General features: G+C 55.8%; 1 protein-coding gene across 1 annotated transcript in view; it reads right to left on the reverse strand.

Moving 5' to 3' along the window:
- Positions 1–18,229, reverse strand: part of KNDC1 (kinase non-catalytic C-lobe domain containing 1) — a 51,241-nt gene that overhangs the window by 21,277 nt on the left and 11,735 nt on the right. The window contains exons 5-17 of the mRNA XM_019644075.1: positions 15,378–15,518; positions 14,856–14,967; positions 13,107–13,750; positions 11,880–11,994; positions 11,022–11,093; positions 10,859–10,920; positions 5,925–6,083; positions 4,107–4,184; positions 3,440–3,533; positions 2,778–2,940; positions 2,004–2,686; positions 1,584–1,728; positions 504–592 (exon numbers count right to left, since the gene is read on the reverse strand). Coding sequence (XP_019499620.1) covers positions 504–592; positions 1,584–1,728; positions 2,004–2,686; positions 2,778–2,940; positions 3,440–3,533; positions 4,107–4,184; positions 5,925–6,083; positions 10,859–10,920; positions 11,022–11,093; positions 11,880–11,994; positions 13,107–13,750; positions 14,856–14,967; positions 15,378–15,518 — 2,557 coding nt within the window. The remainder of the gene's footprint in view (positions 1–503; positions 593–1,583; positions 1,729–2,003; positions 2,687–2,777; positions 2,941–3,439; positions 3,534–4,106; positions 4,185–5,924; positions 6,084–10,858; positions 10,921–11,021; positions 11,094–11,879; positions 11,995–13,106; positions 13,751–14,855; positions 14,968–15,377; positions 15,519–18,229) is intronic.

Here is an 18,229-nt window from a genome sequence, read left to right on the forward strand (position 1 = left end):
CCCTCCCAAACGTGGCTGTTGTGGGGAGTGGAGTTGAGTGGAGATTCGAGGGACTCTGAACTGTTTGCAAACAGATGGACACAAAAAGGGGCGGGCTCGGCTGTGGAGGTAGGGCCAGCACCGGCTGCGTATTGTCCTTGGGAGTTTCCGCTTGGCGGTGAGTGGGTGTGAGGGCCCTGACCTTGTCCCCACAGCCCCATGTGTGTGATTGTGGTCATGCAGATCCCTGCAGCCGCGTCGCCCACCCCGTCACCGAGCTGCTGGCCAGCAGGTCCAGGAAGCAGGAGATGTCCCCCAATAGCCCATTGGCTTCCTCAGTCCCCCTGTTCCAGCCACCTGCTTGCCACCCACCTGCTGGCCTGGGGAGAACGCTCCCCTCACAGCACAGACCCCCCAGGGGAGGGCCCTGCCCTGGGGACCCTGGGGCAAAGGGACGCCTTTTCTGCAATTGTCCAGCCACATCGAGAGGCTCCAGATGAACTGCGTGCAGCCCCATCTCTCACCTCCTCCAAGCAGCGAGGGCCGTTTGCTGGATGGTGAGCCGCCAGTTGGTGCGCCGGGCTCGGGCCGGGACCCAGCCTCCTCTGAAGCGCTGTCATCAGAGAGCAGGACACTGAGTCCCTCCCCCAGCACCCACGCTGCAAGCGCTGGGTCTGAAGTGGAGCCCTCAGCGACCGGCCGCCAGCCCCTCCCAGACACTCGCCCGCTCAGCACAGGCCCCTTGGTGGGCAGCTCCCCTCCAGCCCACGCTTCCGGGCGACCTGAGAGCAGGTCACCGGCTGTCACGGAGCACCCTCCTCCCAGGCAATTAGGGGCCGTGGGCACAGGCTTTCTGTGCGTTCATTTCTTGAGGTGCCCATACGCCCGTCCCAGTGCTATGGAAATGCACGGCCTGGAGGGACGCAGAACAGAGTGCGTGCCCCTCACTGGGAGTGCGTGGGACCGGAGGGCTGGGGCCGAGACGGGTGCTGACCGTCCACACAGGCCGCAGGCACCCCATGGCTCCCACGCAGAAGCTACACTGTCACCTGTCTTACCACCTGGTGTGGTTACAGGGCGGGTAGGGCTGCGTGTCAGGGCGTTGGGGTGCTCGAGGCACAGGCTGCCCATGGGTCACCCTCACTGCCCTTGGCAGCCCTGGGGGGTGGGCCAAACCCTGGCATCAAGGAGCACCAGGGTGCCGCCTGTGAGGGGGGCCACGGGCGGGGGGGTCGGGGAGGCAGAGGGAAGCAGCCTGCCCTCCTGCAGCTGCCACCCCACCTTCTAACAGTAGGAGGGGAGCTGGCACACAGCACTGGCCTGGACGGCGGGGGGCGGGAGGGGTGGCAGACGCTTCTCTCCAGCTGGTCCCTCGGCAGGGATCTCCTGGCCCCGTGACCCCACAGGCCCCCCTTTCCTCCCAAAGGAGCCCAGAGCTGGAAGGGAAAGCTGTGGGAGCAGGCTGGGCTTTGGGCCATGAGAGGGGTCCCCAGTGGGCAGCCATTCTGGGGAGGTGTTGAGCTGGACGCCAGGGGCCAGAAGGCTGCCGTGAACACAGGAGGGTCTGCAGAGGGCTCTGCCCCGGGCCCTGGGTGGGGACTCACTTTTTGGAGGGCGATGCCCTCTCGTTCACCACTTTGAAAAGATTCTGCAGCAGCTTCTCCCCCCAGTAGAGGTCACAAAACTTCTCCGATATGGCCCCACAGAACGTGGCGTAGGTGAGGTCTTTCAGGGCGTAGATATATTCCCCTGGTTTTGCAAAACAATCAGAGCAAGTTAAAATGCGGGCACTTTTCTGGGTTCCTGCACTCTACAAACCAGTGAGGCTAGTCTCGGGGGCTGGGGCGGGGAGGGCAGCTGGGCTGAGACCAGACGGCCCCTGGGGACCAGCTCTGCCCACCGGCTCCTTGTGCAGATCGGAGCGGGGCCCCCCCTCTGTGGTGTCCTGAGTCCCCTTCACACTGAGCCTCTCCCAGCCCCTCCCAGGTCCTGGCGCATCTCCAAGGCCCGTGTCCCCCTGGTACCCATGATCAGAGCCTCCAGCCCGTTCTCCAGGTAGCCATCGAAGGCAAACTCCTCCTGGATGAGGCGCGTGGCCTCCTGCAGCGACGGGCAGGCCGTCGTCTCTGGGAGCGGCGAGGCATCCACACTGGACGGACACAGCTTGCGGTCTGCTGGCCGGGGCCGCTCTGCATGACTGTCTGGGGCCCGGTCATCCCGCTCCCTGACAGGGGGGCTCCTGGGGCTGCTGGCACTCCCCCCGGCCAGGGAGGGGCCCTCGGTGGCCTTGCTCCTGGGTGGCTTGGCCGGGTGCCGCAGGCCATGGTGGGCTGCGGTGGGCCCTGGGGGGCGGGGCCCGGGGCCTCCAGAGGAGGCCCCAGGTGGGACCGGCTCCTCCGGCCCCTGCCCCTGGGGTGGCCCCGGTGCCTGCAGGGACGGGGCTGGGGCAGAAGACTGGGGTGTCGCCGATGAGGCGGGAGCTGAGGGGCAGGGGCACCCCTGGGCCGAATCTCTCAGCGCCAACTCTCTGGGGGGTTCTGGGGCTGCGCCCTGTGGTGGGGGCCCAGGTGCCGGCTGGTCCGGCGTCTCCAGGCTGGTGGCCACTACGTGGGCCTCAGGGGCCTTCTTCCCACTGACGTCCCCGTCCAGCCAGCCTCTCCTCTCCTGTGGCATCTCGGCTGTCCCTGAGGACAGGGCAAGCATGTCCCTGTGAGCAGGAGGGAAGGACAGAGCACTCAGCAGGCTCCTCACACCCCTGCCCCATCCCACCCTGGCTCCTGGCCACACCTGCCACTCACCTGGCTGCAGCAGACGCTGGGGCGAGGACGATGGGTTTCAGGTGCGTGGCTGCAGAGGTGAACGCAGCTGGCAGCTCCAAGGCCCCCTCGCAGCAGGAGGGTTGGCTGGGCATGGTCCCCTGCATGGCCACAAGCCTGGTGTCCCCGCTGACCTGCACAAAGCCTGAGGATGAAGTTGGGGTGAGTGTGGGTGGGGGGCCACTCCCCACCACGTAGAGGCTGAGGTGGCCCCTCCAGCCCCAAGTGGGAGCTGTGTCCCCTCCCACAGGTCCCCAGGGGCCCGGGAGCCCTGGAGACACTGGGACTTCCGAACACAAGGGGAAAGGAGACTTCACAGTGAGAGACCTGAGCCCAGGGCGGCCGGAGCCGGGAGGGAGGCCAGGGGTGACGGGAAACCCAGGACGGGGGTGGGTGCTCCAGACGGGACACAGTGGGCTCTGCGGAGGGGACAGGGAGCAGGACAAGAACAGGGACGTGAAAGCGTGGCAGTGCTGGGGTGGGAGCCACCCACTCTGGCGGTTCAGACGGGAGGTAATTTGGGAGCAAGACTGGCCGGGGGTCCCGGTAGCGTCCAGATGCGGTGTCCACTCAAGCACTGGAGGCACTCTGTGGGACAGCGGCAGGGGCCTTGGGGGCAGGAAGGCTGGTCCCAGGGGACCCACCTGAGCTGGACGCGGGAGTAGGCGCTGCGCTGGGGTCTAGTTCAACCACCGAGAAAGCGTTTTGGAGGCTGATGGTCTCTTCCTCTTGGTAAACCTGGGCAGAAGGACACGGGGGCCCATGTTGGGATGACATGGGGCAGAGCGGCCACCGGCAGCCCTCTCCTGCCCATGCCGACGGAGCTGGGGCTGGTTCTCTTCAGAACAGGAGCCTCTGGGACACTGTTTCCCAAGTCAACAAGGGTTTGGTAGGTTTCTCGGGTGTGGGAGGGTGATGTCCTGTCCGAGACTCTGGGGGCGGTGTGAGCCTGCCTGCTGCCAGAGGGACCGTCACCACCTGATGTGGCCGGCCCGGGCGGCAGCCCAGGAAGCCAGCAGGCACATTTGTAAACGATGTGGCTACTTGAAGGTCAATGTGCATGCACCATGAGGTCTCCCCGCCCCCCACACTGGGTGAAAAGCACCCACACATGCCAGGCAGTCAGCAGAGGCCAGGGCGTGGAGCTGCTATTCAGGATGGTGGGAAAAGGCCGAGAAGAACGTATGTCAGTCAGCTGTCTGCCCTGAACTCCATACAGCTATACAATAAGCAATGAAAACAAGGGTGCTCCTGTCCAGGGCCCTGGGCAGACACAGGGTCTGCAGCTGTGCCCCGGGGATCTCGACTTACCTTACAGGTGGACGCCCTCAGGTGGGCTAAGATCTTCCTGCTGTCCATGCCGCGCTGAAGGAGGTAACTGCTGCATATCTGAAAGCAAGGACACAGGCCACACGTCCATCACGTGGCGGTGTGGGTGGCTGGGCACCGGCCCCACTTCACGCCAGGCTGGACACGGTCCATCAGCGCGTGCCATGGAAGACCTCGCAGGCGGCCCAGCCTCAGGTAGCCCGCGAGGAAATTCAGCATCCACGCACGCAGTGGCCATCCTCCTGGGATGTCCTCAACTGGGAGTAGAAACTGGACAGAAACGGCCACGGCCTCCCCACCCTGCCTTGCTGCCATCCACTTGCATGGAGGGGCAGGCTGCAGGCTGCCCGGAGCTCAGAGCTGGAGACAGAGGACACATGGCCTTCCTAGCCCGTCCCTCTGAAGACTACAAGAAAGGGTGACGGTACAGAACCATGGCAGAATTAGGGCAGAATCAATCAGCTCTCTCTCGCTCTCTCTCTTACATACCTCCTAGACTGCAGCCTAAAACAGACGAGAAAAATCCCGCAGGAAATTACAACGATCAGAATTGGTGACCTTGACCACAAGGCAGTGGCTGCCTGCAGGACAGATGCAGATGTGGCCTCGAGCCCACCAGGGCCTTAGGCAGGTGTCTGTCGCTGACCCTGCCTTTGCTGGAAGGGACACCGGCCACCCTGAGTCCGGCTGTGCGGTGTGCCCTGTGTGCTGCGGGGACGCTGGAAGCACAGCCAGCCCTTGGGCACTGGCTCTCCACAAGCTCACGCAGCTCACACTGGGGACAAAACGCCACCGACGAGATGTTCTGCTTTTCACTGGGCTACAGACAGTATTGAATGAGAGGACAAAGATTCTTTTTCTTAAGCCACCGTTTAAGGGACACTCAGAAATACCGCTGTCATTTCATAACAGGACCCACTGCCGGTGAGAACCACGGAAGAACCGGCCTGAACGCCCCATCCTGGCCCCAAGGCAGGCCCTGCAGGCTCCTGTCTGGAAAAGCTCAGGGCCGCAAAAAACTCACCCCCTGTTCCCTCCGGCACCCAGCACAGGCCCGGCCTCCCTTTCTGGGCTGACTGCCGCACGCCCTCCCTTATCGGCGTGGCGACGCGTGTGCGAGCCCTACAACCCAGGGGTCCTTCTCAACAACCTGGAGCTGCGCCTCTGAAGCAGTCGTCAGGACAGGCCTCCCTTGGAAGGGGGGTGAGCTTCCGTGGCTGCCAGCTGCAGACACAGCCGGCTCACCCTGGCTGCATTTTCACCTGAGCCCTGAAGCTCTCCGCCATGTCAGTAGTTACTGAGTAAGATCCGTTTCCACCTCTGACCCCAGACCTCATCCTCACCTGACAGAGCACCCAGGCCCACAGCCTCTCCTCCACCTGCCTGCACACGGCCTGTCCTTCCAGAAGGTCCCACGGCGGCCTGATCACTGAACCAACAGTGGGCCCTGCACTTGTCCAGCTCTAGTTGGCCACCTGGGAGGAGGGTCAGGACCCAGCGCCGCTGGCCCCAGCCCAGAGAGACCAGATGAGGAGGGACGGAGTTCCGGGGGGACTCTCTGCTCCTCTGTGGCAGGACCTAAGGAGTCGGCACTGGCCCCAGGACAACCTGTGCCCACTCTCTGGACAGGCAGTCTGGGGGGAATGCCGGGGTGGTGGACAGCAGAGGTCCCATGACACCGTCCACAACTGGACCCCAGGCCCTTCCCTGCCCAATGACAGCTTTTCCTGGAAACAAGAGGCCACATGCAGCTGCCCGCCCCTGTGGGCACTGCCCAGGCTCTGGGTGCAACCTGGTTACCTTGACAGCCTCGGCTGCGGACGGCCGCTCCTGGGCACTGCGTCTGGCCATGTGCAGGAGGAGGGTTTTGAGCCGGCGTGGCAGGGCCAGCTTGTGGTCTTGGGGGACGCTGAACTTGGCTGCCATCCACAGGACCGCGGCCACACAGTACACCGAGGCCTGGAAGGGAGAGAAGCCATCCTGCTCAGCGGACCTGCCGGGACCCCAGGTGTGTGTCGAACACGTGCCCACAGGTCTCAGACACTTAAGGGCCAACAGCCACGACCGAGGACTGCCGGACCTGCCGCCTTTCCTCTCCTCATGACGGTGAAGGCGGCAACGCAGGCGTCTGAGGCCAGGAGTCCCCTTCACCAGGGCTGCGCTAACTGGTTAACAACAGGCTCTCTGAACAGAAGCGCCTCTTGGACACATGTGTTTGTTCTAGGTCTGACTGATGTCAGGGGTGCTTGGCACACAGTTCAAAAGAATGAAAGGTAAAAAAATACATAAAGAATAAATAAAAGGAAGGGATAATTCTCTTTTTGTAAGCTCCATAGCCAACCGATTCTCACTGAACGCTTTGATTTCCACCCAACTCTGTACGCAGCAGGCGATTCCGACCACGTGTTGGCTGCTGTTTTCATTCATCTCAATACAAAAGATGAAAGGGAGACAAACGCAGCTAGAGCCTCGCTGGTTCTGAAGAGCATGCTCCCTCATCGGGCCGGCGTTGACGAGAGATGCTCCTCAGGCTTTAGAGCAGCTAGAGCAGGCACATCTGTGAGTCTAATCGCGTCATTAACACCTCCTCCGCCACCTCGTTAAGTCCAGACACCTGACAAAATGCCAGTCTAGCCCTGACTGTAGCAGTTGCTGAAGTCCATAGTGTGAGTGCCCATGCGGCCAGGTGGTGCTGTGAGCGCGGCCAGGTGATGCTGTGAGCGCGGCCAGGTGGCCTGTGAGTGTGGCCAGGTGACTGTGAGCGTGGCCAGGTGACTGTGAGCGCGGCCAGGTGACTGTGAGCACGGCCAGGTGCCTGTGAGCGCGGCCAGGTGGCGCTGTGAGTGCAGTGTGGCCATGAGCTGCAGAGGCACCCCATTCACTGTGCTGCTGCCAACCTAAGCAGAAAATAGTAAAACGAGCAGGAAATTATTCACTTTGAGTATTTATCAACCGTTCTAAAAAATTAAAGCTTTTATTTTGAGATAATTGTAGATCCACATACAGTTCTAAGAAATAACACAGAGAATCGTGGCATCCTGTGAAGCCTGCACATTGCAACCAGGACGTGGTCGCCGACCATCCAGACACAGGACGTGTCCTCTTCAGGATCAGGGTCTGCCCCTGCCCCAAGCCACGTGTTCTTGCCTTTCCCCTTAGTCCCCAGCAGCTACTCATGTTTCCATTTCTGTGGTCTTGTCATTTCATACATGGAGTTACACAGAACGTCACCTTTGGGGATTGGCGTCGTTACCTGGAGATCTATCCAGGTTGTCGCATTTTCTCCGTTCTTCCTGCTGCTGAGTAGCATCTGCGACGTGGCTGTAGCGCCGTGTTTAACCACTCACCCACTGATAGGCATCTGGTGGTTTCTGGTTTGGGGCGATTTATAATACAAATAAAGCTGTTATAGGCACCCATGGAGAAGGTGTCGTGTGAGCATTTCTCTAGGATAAATGTCTGGAAGTGCCACCTCTGGCTTGTATGGCAGTTGCATGTTTAGTTTTGTAAGAAACTGTCAAACTGTCTTCCGAGTGGCTGTGCCCTTTGAGCCAGCCCAGCAGTGAGGACAGCTACTCGCCGCGGGTGATGCTCAGGGCTCCGGCTTCCAGTCATTGTTCCAGGTGTGGAGTGGCACCGCGTTGTCTTAACTTGCATTTCCTAAATGCCACGTGATGTTCAGCATCTCTTCACATGCTTGTCTGCCATGATGTCTTCTTCGGCGAGGTGTCCATTCAGGTCTTTTGCCCCCTTTTTGATTGGGTTGTTTTCTTATTGTTGACTTTTAAGGGTTCCTCGTATATTTGGGATACAAGCACTTTAGCTGATGTGTGTTTTGCAAATATTTCCCCCCAGTCTGTGGCTTGTCGTCTCATTCTCTTAAACAGAATCTTTTGCAGAGCAGAAGTTTTAAGGAAATCTAACATTATTATTTTTTTCTTTCATGGATGATGCTTTTGGTGTTGTAGCCAAAAACTCATTGCCTAGATTTTCTCCTATGTTATTTTCTAGAAGTTTTATAGCTTTGCATTTTACATTTAAGTCTCTGATCAACTTTGAGTTAATGTTTGGGAAGGGTGTAAGGTCTGTGTCAAGGTTATTATTATCATCTTTCTGCACGGGGGCGTCCAGGAGGTCCAGCCCCATTCGTAGAAAACACTGTTCTTTCTCCATTGAGTTATCTTTGCTCCTTTGTCTAAGACCAGTTGATTCTCTTTGTGTGGGTTTATTTCTGGGCTCTCTATTTTGTTCCATCTTATGTATATTAACCTTCTACCCTGTGACCTTGCTGTAATTGCTTATTAGTTCCAGGAGGTTTCTGTTGATTCTTTGAGATTTTCTACTGAGGCAATCATGTCATCTGCAAAGACAGTTTTATTTCTTCCTTTCAATCTGTAAGCCTTTTATTCCCTTTTCTTGTCTTATTCCATTAGCTAGGACTTCCAGTACGATGTTGAATAGTTGTGAGAGGCCATCCTTGCCTTTTTCCCAATTTTAGGAAAAACATCTAGTTTCTCATAAGTAATTTTGTTACCTGTAGGTTTTTGGTAGATGTTGTCAAGTTGAGAAAGTTCTCCCCTATTCCTAGTTTGCTGAGAGCTTTTATTATAAATGGGTATTGAATTTTGTCAAAAACTTAGGCATTGATCGATATAATCATATAATTTTTGTTCTTTGGTCTACTGATGTGATGAATTACATTAATAGATTTTCAATTGCTGAGTCTGCCTTCCATATATGGAATAAATCCCACTTGTTCAGTTTTTAATTTTGATGAAGTTCAATTTAACCATTTTTTCCTTTTCTGGAAAAGTTTAGTGATTTTGGTGTGAAGTCTAAGGCCTCTTTGCCTAGCCCTGCACCATAAAGATTTTCTTTGATTTGTTTCATCAGCATTTTGTAGTTTTCATATAAGTCCTGTACATCCTTTGTTAGATTTACATCTAAGTATTTCATTTTTTTGAGTGATGTTAAATGTAACATATTTTAAATTTTGGTGTTCACATGTTCCTTGCAGTTATATGGAAATAAAATTTAATTTTGAATGTTTATTTTATATCCTGTGACCTTTCAGAACTCACTTATAAATCCTAGGAGTTTTCTTGGAATTTTCTGCACAGTAAACTGTGATCTGCAAATATCATCACCTCTTCCTTCTTGGCCTTTATGCTTTTTACTTGCTTTTCCTGCATTATTGTGGCTGGAACTTCCAGCACTATGGTGAACAGGAGTGGAGACAGTAAACGTCCTCGCCTTGTTCCCAGTCTTGGGGGAAAAGCATCTAGTCTCATACTGTTAAGTATGATGTTAGCTGGAGGGTTTTGTTTTTTTGTTTTTGTTTTTTTTAGATGCTCTTTTATTAAGTTGAGGAAGTTTCTTCTATGTTTCTGAGTTTTTAAAAATCAGGAATGGGTATTGAATTTTGTCAAGTGCTTTTTTCTGCATCAATTAATGTGAACATGGGACTTCCTCTTAAGCTGGTTAATATGTTAGACTACATGGGCCGGTGTTCAAATATTGAACCAGGCTTGTAGCCCTGGAATAACGCCCACTTTGTCATGGTACATAATTGTTTTTACATATTGCTGAATTCTATTTGCATACATTTTGTTGAGGATTTTTGCCTTTATATTCATGAGGGATATTGGTCTATGCATATATATATTTGTCCTTGTTTGGTTGTGTTGTCAGGGTAATATTAGTTTCATAAAATAGATTGGGATGCGTTCTCTCCTCTTCTGTTTTGTGGAAGAGGTTGTGTAGAATTGGTGTAAATTCTTCTTTAAACATTGAGTAGAACTCTCCAGTGAAACCATTTGGACCTAGATTTTTTTCTGAGAGTTTTAAAATTACAAATTCAATTTCCTTAATAGTTACAAGGCTGTTTCACACTGGATGCGTTGTGGAAGTTTATGTTTCTGAAGTCGGTCCGTTCCATCTACGTGTTCGAGTCTGTGCGTGCTACTCCATCATTATTCTTTTGATGTCGCAGTGTCTGCAGGAGCACCGTGCCATTCCTGATGTTGCAATTACGTCTCCTTTTGCTCTGTCAGTTTTGCTCAAAGTTTGTTTACTTTGTTGGTCTCTCCTGTCACTTGTTTCCTTTACTGTCTCGTGTTCATTTCATGGATTTCCACCCTCATCTATTATTTCCTTCCATCTGCTCTGGAGCTATCTTGCTCTCTTTTTTTAGGGTTTGGAGGTGGAGCTTAGATAACTGAGTTGAGACTTTACTTCTTTTCACATACATATATATATATATATATATATGTATATATGTATGTATGCATTTAGTGCTAGGAGTTTTCCTCTTGGCGCTGCATTAGCTGTGAACCACAAGTGTCAGTGTCGGCACCTATCGACTGCCTTCTCCACTCAGTATAAGACCGTCCTGGTTCTGGGTACGGCAGGTGGTTTTTGATAGAAACCTGGGCCTTTTCATGTTACAACTCTGGCTCTTATCTGGTCTGTTTTAGCTGGTGTTCTCTGACACCACTCTGGCAGGAAGAGGGGGCACCACCTCAGTATTGCCAAGTTGGGGCAGAAGTCCGGGTTCCCCTCTTGGCCCCACTGACACCCAGGAAGGGGCTCCTCTTCACTGCTGATGGGGTGGGACTTGCAGCTCCCCAGGGACTTCCACTCACACCGTGGGGTGAGGGTGGCCTCATGAGTGCTGGGTGGTGGGCCTCCCGCCCCACCCCAGCCAGAGCTGCTCGTTACTGAGGGGTAGATACCTTTTCCGTCACCAGCTTTTGCTCTGCAACCTCGGGAGCCACGAAGAAGTTGTTGTAAGTGCCTGAGAGAGAGAAGAGCAAAAGCCCAGCTGAGTTCTCCTTTCTGTGGTCGGCCGGCAACGCTGCAACACAGCCCGAGAGGAAGCCCACGCCGCGTACCCACCATTGACAGGGGGCAGCTCGAAGAGCACAGTCCCGTCCTCAGCCACCAGCACGGAGTCCGGACACAGGTAGGCTGCAACAGAAGGCGAGGTCAGGGTGGCCAGGCTCATTGGGGACCCTGCTCTCCCAGAGGCCTGCAGGATACAGTCAGTGGGGCAGGCCCCCTCAGCCACCCCAAGGTCCCCAGGTCATCCAGGGGACGCCAGGACACCGGGTCCCTCGCTGGACACAGTGCAGGGGCCAGGTCACTGGCTTAGCTCCTCCCCTTCCCAGAGGCCCCGGCAGACAGCCTGGGGGACAGGGCTTGGGGGACCCCCTGAGACACCCCTCCCGCCCCAGAGCTGCCTCACAGCAGCTGGGGACACAAAAAGCAGGAAACAAAAAGGAGCTGATGGAGGGGGGCAGGGAGGACAAGGCCCCCACGTGGGGGCTCTGGGAGGGGGGCCAGGAGGAGGCGGGGCCAGCCTGACTGTACCCCAAAGGTCTGCAGGTCACGGGACCTGAGGGCAGGCAGATGGCAGGGTTTCTCCTCACCCCTACCCATGACGTGCTAATACCAGGGGGGCCGTGGACCTGTCACACCGCTTGGTAGGGATGAACTTTGGGGGGCCACAAAGCAGTGTACTCCGCATAAGGTCCCCCTAGCCAACTTTCACCTCCTTGGGGATAATGTCACCCCCAATGAGAGGGGTCAGCAGGGTCACCTGCATATGCCCACCTTTTAAGCCTCTGCCCCCTGCTGCCCCGACACCCCCTTGGTGCTGAGTCCAGAGCAGATGCCCCCAGGGGGGCCCCGGTTCACAGTGTGGACACTGCCGCCCACGCGGGCTGAATAAGGAACTGCAGAAGAAAGTGTCACCTGGGTGCTGGCGGTGCGTGCGCAGGGTGCTGAGGCAGGCGTGGGACAGCGCCCACAGCTCGTACTCCCTGAAGGGCCGGCCCAGCTTTGACAAGAGGTCCTGCAGGGAGACGCCCTGGGGAGAGGCCACGTGCAGTGAGGAGGCGACGGGCAGGGGGCTGGGCCTCCCCGCTACGCCTCCCGACAAAACGGCTGGGAAACGTGCCCAAACCAAGCAGCGCGTGCTGGGGGCACCTGGAGAGGTCGGAACCCTGTGCGCTGAGGGCGGGATGTGACACGGGGTGGCCGCGGGAAAGCCGTGTGGTGACCTCAGAAAACCCCACACAGAGCCACTAGGGGACCAGCACTCCCTTCTGGGCGTTTGTCCAGGACAACGGAAGGCAGGGCCTCGGACAGGCGCTCGCACCCACGTCCACAGCAGCACGAGTCCCATGGCCAAGACTTGGAAGCAAGTGTCCGTGGAGGGGCGAACGGGTAACGGGAGTGTGGCGCATGACGCGGCCTTCAAAAGGAGGGACATTGTGACAGGTCACCACACAGATGGACCCGGGGACGTGGCGCTCAGTGAGGCGATCCACACGCAAAGGCTGGGATGGGGAGGTGAGTGAGCCCAGGGCTCCGGCACATGAGGTCTTCCTGCCGTGGGGCTTGCGCCACCCTGGAGACGCGCTGGTGGGCACAGTGCGGGCTGACACGCGTGTGTGCACCAGCATGTCAGCACGCTGGGGTCTGTGGGACCGACTTTGGTTCTACAGTTACCACATTTTCATGTAAATTACCCTCAGGTGCTTGTCAGGATGTGAATCAAAAGGCGAATCACAGACTGCACCCCGGTCCTTGGGTCAACAAAGCCTCCTGGGTAATGAGGGTCTTGGTGCCTCACCGTTGGCCGTGGTGCTGGGCCCGGGCGCTGCCCCTAGACATGCTGTGTGGCTCACGGGGCCACAGTGCTTCAGGGAGCGACTTGCTGGGGGCCACACAGCAGAGCTCGGCCAGCTGGGCCCAGGGCTCTCAGCCCACACAGGGCCACTCAGAGCTCACGGGGATGCTAAGCACACCCCAAACTCCCAGGACACGGTTCCAGCAGAGCCCCTGTTCCTCACTGCAGCCCTAGAAGAGCCCATCCTGACCTGGGGAGATCCTGCCCTGGCCTGAGGACACCCTGTCCTGGCCCCCAGGTAGACCCCTCTCTGGCCACAGGGCCACGCAGAACACGGGGTCACCGACCTGCTCCACGGCTGCACTTTCCGGCTCTCCAGCTCCTCCTGGAATCCGTTCTTCAGCCCCGAATCTCCCGGAGTCTCGGCCAGCATCTTGAAGGTGTTCAGAATGGGGTGGGGGGCTTCCCTCCACAGGGCCCTGGCCGGGCACCCCAGTGGCCCCGTCCCCACTGTGGCCCACGCTTTGAGGCCCTTCCCGCGGGAGCTCAGGCTCCGGCTCCTGCCACAGCCTGGACCTGGGCGGGGCCTTGAAGCCGAAAAGTCCATTTTTCCCCTCAGGAAAGGCCTTCCTGGGGTCTGGAGGGAAGAATTTGGAAGTGGGCAACTGGTTTTTCACAGTGGTCAGCGACAGGCAGAGGGTGCTGGCCTCAGGGCCTTCGGGCAGGAGCCTGGGGACCGTCTGCACTTTCCTCAGGCGGCCCCTCTCCACGGGGCGTGGGGCATCCAGGAAAAGGCTGGCCAGCCCCTCCAGGCTGGAACTCTCGCCGTTTTTCACAGGGGCTGACAGCAGAGACTTGGAAGTTGGGGTCCTGGGGTGCTCTGGGCCTTTGGGGGCAGGAGGGGCCTCTGCATCAGCGCTGTACCCAGGCTGCCTCTTGGGCCCCACACTTCTTGGAGCAAGTCTCCCCCTCCAGGCGCTGTCACTGACATCTGGGCAAAAGCAGGGGGCCATCAATGCTACTGCCCGGATGGGAGCCCAGCCCAGGAGGGCCCCCTCTGCAACAGTCCCACCCCCCCCCACCCCGCCAGGCCACCCTGAACCCAGCTCCTGCAGGCCCCCTGGCCCCCACCCTCAGGTCCTCCCAGGTCCTATGCTCCCAGCACCCCCTCTTCCCCCAGTTCCAGCCCAGAAACATCCTCTCTTCCCTCTTTAATCACATCATCCTGTCTAATGAACAGAGGCCGCCAGATCCCCTGGGGCCAGGCCAGGCTTCCCACAGGGGCTCCTCAGGCCCGTCTAATTATCTCATCCAAAAAGCACATCGTTTTCTGTTATGAGGACACAAGTGAGGCTCCCCACAGGAAGAAATTAAATCTGGCGGCAGCCACCGCACAGTCTCATGTGAACCGCCCCTGACACCTCCCGCGGGGCCTCTGTCCCTGCTGTTGTCAGAGCCACCCCCGTGGTCACAAACACTGCTGCCACCTGCAGGATCCCACATGCCCCTCCTGAGGCCCCTCCAGGCACAGTGCAAGCAGACCTGGCATTTGTTCAAAATGCCATCTGAGACTGCGCCCGAGTCCCATGTGAGCTGTGAAAATCCAGACGCGACAGCAACAGCTTGTACGGTGGGGAAGTGCCAGCCAGACATGGTGTGGTGTTGGCAGAAACAGCCTGGTGTAGTGCTGCCCTGTGTGCGTGCCGAAACGCTCACCAGACCAAGGCAGGCGCCTGGCCCAGTCTCAGCTGTTTCGCAACATGACCTCTAACTGCATGGGGGTCTGCAGAGCATGACAGTCTGATGCATATGCGCGTGCAAGTGTGTGCGCGGACGCAGTGGGAATTTGTGTGCACATTTGTATGCATGTTTGGTGTGTGTGAGTGTGGGTGTGTGCTTGCTGTGAGTTATAGTATAAATAGGTGTGTGCGCGTTTGCACATGTGTACGTGTGTGGCGGGGGAATGTGCGGGTGAGTGGGTTTTTACATGGCATGTGAGTGCACTGGTGTGATGTGTGTAATCAGTGTTAATGTTTGTGCACGCACGTGTGCACATGCGTGGGTGTGCGCATGCGTGAACGCGTGTGCGCGCTCACCTGGGAAGGCTCCAAAGGACTCGATGGACAGCACCCTTCTCCCCACGGCTGAGAGGCTGCGGCACAGGCGGCAGGACGACGGCACCTTCTCCTCGCACAGCGCAATGACGCTCTGCACACAAGGGCGGCCCCTCAGATGTGAGCGTGCCCCGCCCGGGGAGCCTGCCCCCCCCCCCATGCCCATTTCCTGAATAAAAAAGCGATGCGTTTTGGGATTACACAAAACCAGGAGCCTCTGATTAGCCCATCAGAACTAGAAGCCAAAACTCTTAACAAAACGTATAAAAAAATCAAATTCTTATTTAAACAAAATGCAATACCACCAAGCCGCAGGCAGAGCCTGTGTGCAGGGGACAGGAGGAGCCGTGTGCGTGCACATGTGCATCTGCGTGCACAGGTATGCATATGTAAATATGTGCATGCGTGTACGTTTACGTGTGTGCATTTGTGCACGTGTGCGGCTCCAGGGAGGGTCTCAGGTCTCAGCCTCTGGGCTGAAGTCAGGGGGACGCCCGCCATTACCTCGAGGTCTGGCCGGTCCCCCGGGTCCTCCGCCTGCATCTGGCGCAGCAGCAGCTCCAGGTCCTGGCTCAGCCTGGGTTCCGGCTCCGCCACGTACTCGAGGGCCGCCTTCAGCGTGGCCCCCAGAGAGTAGATGTGAGCCTGTAGCACCAAACAGCCCGTTAGTGCTGTGGGGCACGCGTGTTCCTGTGCCCCCACGGCCACCGCTCGTCCGCTGGGAACATACGTTTTTGGGGACCACACCTGGTCTTTACAAAAGCCGGTGCCAGCATGGCCAAGGCAGCACCTCCCCCACGGCGGTGGCTGTCCTGGCACCGAGCCAGGCGCCCAGGCTCTCTGGTCTGGGGTCCGCAGTGGCCCAGGAGCATCAGCCAGCGCCCCGGGAGCCCCTCCGGCTTCCCGCTCGACCCAGCCCCACCCGAGCACCGAGCCTCCGCACACAGGCTCTGCGACACCCTCCTGCCACTGGTCACTGGGCCGAGGTCCTCCTCCCCGGACCCATCTCTCCATCTCAGCTGCAGGGCACGTGAGGTCCACCTCCCCCACGCCCGCCCCACGCAGCAGGTCCCTATGTTTTGCTGCTGTGACCAGGGCTTCACTGGGCGTCCTCGTGAGGAGTCTCCGTGCATTCACGTCACGTTCCAGCAGCAGGGTCACCGGGTCCCGGGTTCCATCCATTGACAATCTTGACAGCTGCTGACAAACTTCTGAAATGACCAGCGGATTTAAACCTGCATTTCTATAATTATGATTGAGACTGAGCATCCGTTCATCTCGAATCATCGTTTTAAGTTTTTCCTCTTTATGCCCATTCGTGGACTTTGCTAATTCCTCTGGGTTGTGCCTCTTGGGTTCACTCGTGGCACATCAGGAGGCTGCCCCTGTCCTGTGTGTCACATGTGTTCTTTCTGTCACTTGTCTTTTAACTTTGTTCATGTGTCTTTTGCCATTCAGAAATCATAATGTTTAATTTGGAAAATCAGATTTTTTTTTTCTTTAGCAGCTTCTTAGGAGGATCTTCCTTACCTTGAGATGATAAAAAACAGCTTTCTTGTAATATTTTCCTAATGCAAACACCTGGCTCTAATCCCTTTGAAATCGGTCTGCTTTGAAATCAAGGCACCTGGCTTTGTTTTCCTGCTACTGGAGAGCAGCCTCCCAGGACTGACGAAGACGTACCTGCTGCCCCTGAGCCGCGTGCACTGCTCTCAGCTCCCAGGGAGCAGGCACAGGCCAGCCTCTCCCGTTACACTGGGCTGTGTGTCTCTCCCTCTGTCCAGACAGTGCTGTTTTAATTATAGCAGTTTCAGAGTATATTTTCATATCTGGAGGACAAGTTGATCTTTTTTTCCCCCAAAAAATTTCTTTTCTTTTTTTAAAAAAGATTTTATTGGGGAATTGGGGGAGGGGAATAGTGTTGGGGAGTTGGGGAACATCCAAATTGTTGTTCTTCAATCTTAGTTGTCAAAGGCGCAGCTAGCTCAGCTCCAAGTCCAGTCACCATCCGGCCACCAGTTGGCAGCTCGTGAACGCTCAGCTCAAGGTGCCATGTTCAATCTTAGTTGTGGATGGGCGCAGCCCACCATCCCATGTGGGAGTCAAACCGACAACCTTGTTGTTAGAGCACGTGCTCTCACCAGCTGAGCCATCCTGCCACCTGTTGGCAGCTCAGTGGCAGCTCAGCTCTGGAGCAGCTCACTGGCCCATGTGGAAATCGAACTGGCAACTCTGTTGCTCAGAGCTCGTGCTCTTAACCAACTGGGCCACTCGGCTGGCCCTCAAAAAGTTTCTTTATTTTCACATTTGCCAGGTTTAAAAAAACAAATACATGTTCCCCCATTTTCATTGAAAAAAACCAAAACAACAAAAAAACCAAAAAATGGCTGGGATTTTATTGTAACTGCACTGATTTTGCAGAATTTAGGAAGGACTAATGTTTCATAAAATAAAATACTTGGCACATCAGCAAGATGTCTGAATAGGACGTCCCTAGATAGTACCCCCTTTAACAACAATTTGGCATCTATCCATGGACCAGAGGACCCTGGTGGTTGCCGTGGGACCCAGCACCACACGGCAAGGGACCTGGCAGGCGTCTCGTCCACCTGTGCGTCAGGCAATAGGCAGACAGACCTCGGTCCCGGCGGTGGGCCCTTTAGCCAGACTAGGGAGAAAAGAAGACTCAAGTAAAATCAGAAATAAAAGAGGAGACATTACAACCAATACCACAGAAATACAAAGGATAATGAGAGATTATTATGAACAGTTATACGGCAGCAAACTTGACAACCTAGAAAAAAATAAATTCCTAGAAACATACAACCTACCAAGACTGAATCACAAAGAAACAGAAAATATGAATAGACTTTTACTAGTAAGGAGATTGAGTCAGTAATCAAAAACCTCCCAACAACAAAAATGAGCCTAAGACCAGATGGCTTCACTGATGAATTCTACCAAACACTTAAAGAAGAATTAATACCAGTCCTTCTTAAATTCTTCCTAAAAATTGAAGAGGAGGGAATACTTCCAAACTCACTTTATGAGGTCAGCATCATGCCAGATGCTGGATGTCACAAGAAAAGAAAACTACAGACCAATATCCCCGATGACTATAAATGTAAAAATTCTCAACATAATATTAGCAAACTGAGTTCAAGTGTACATTAAAAGAATCATACACCATGGTCAGCTGGGATTTATCACTGGGATGCAAGGATGGTTCAATATCCACAAATCAATCAACTTGATATGTCACATTAACAGAACAAAGGATAAAAATCATACAATCATCTCAGTTGATGCAGAAAAGCACCTGACAACATTCAACATCCTTTCATGATAAAAACTCT

The sequence above is a fragment of the Hipposideros armiger genome, unplaced genomic scaffold, assembly GCF_001890085.2.
Source record: "Hipposideros armiger isolate ML-2016 unplaced genomic scaffold, ASM189008v1 scaffold_85, whole genome shotgun sequence".
Taxonomy (NCBI): domain Eukaryota; kingdom Metazoa; phylum Chordata; class Mammalia; order Chiroptera; family Hipposideridae; genus Hipposideros; species Hipposideros armiger.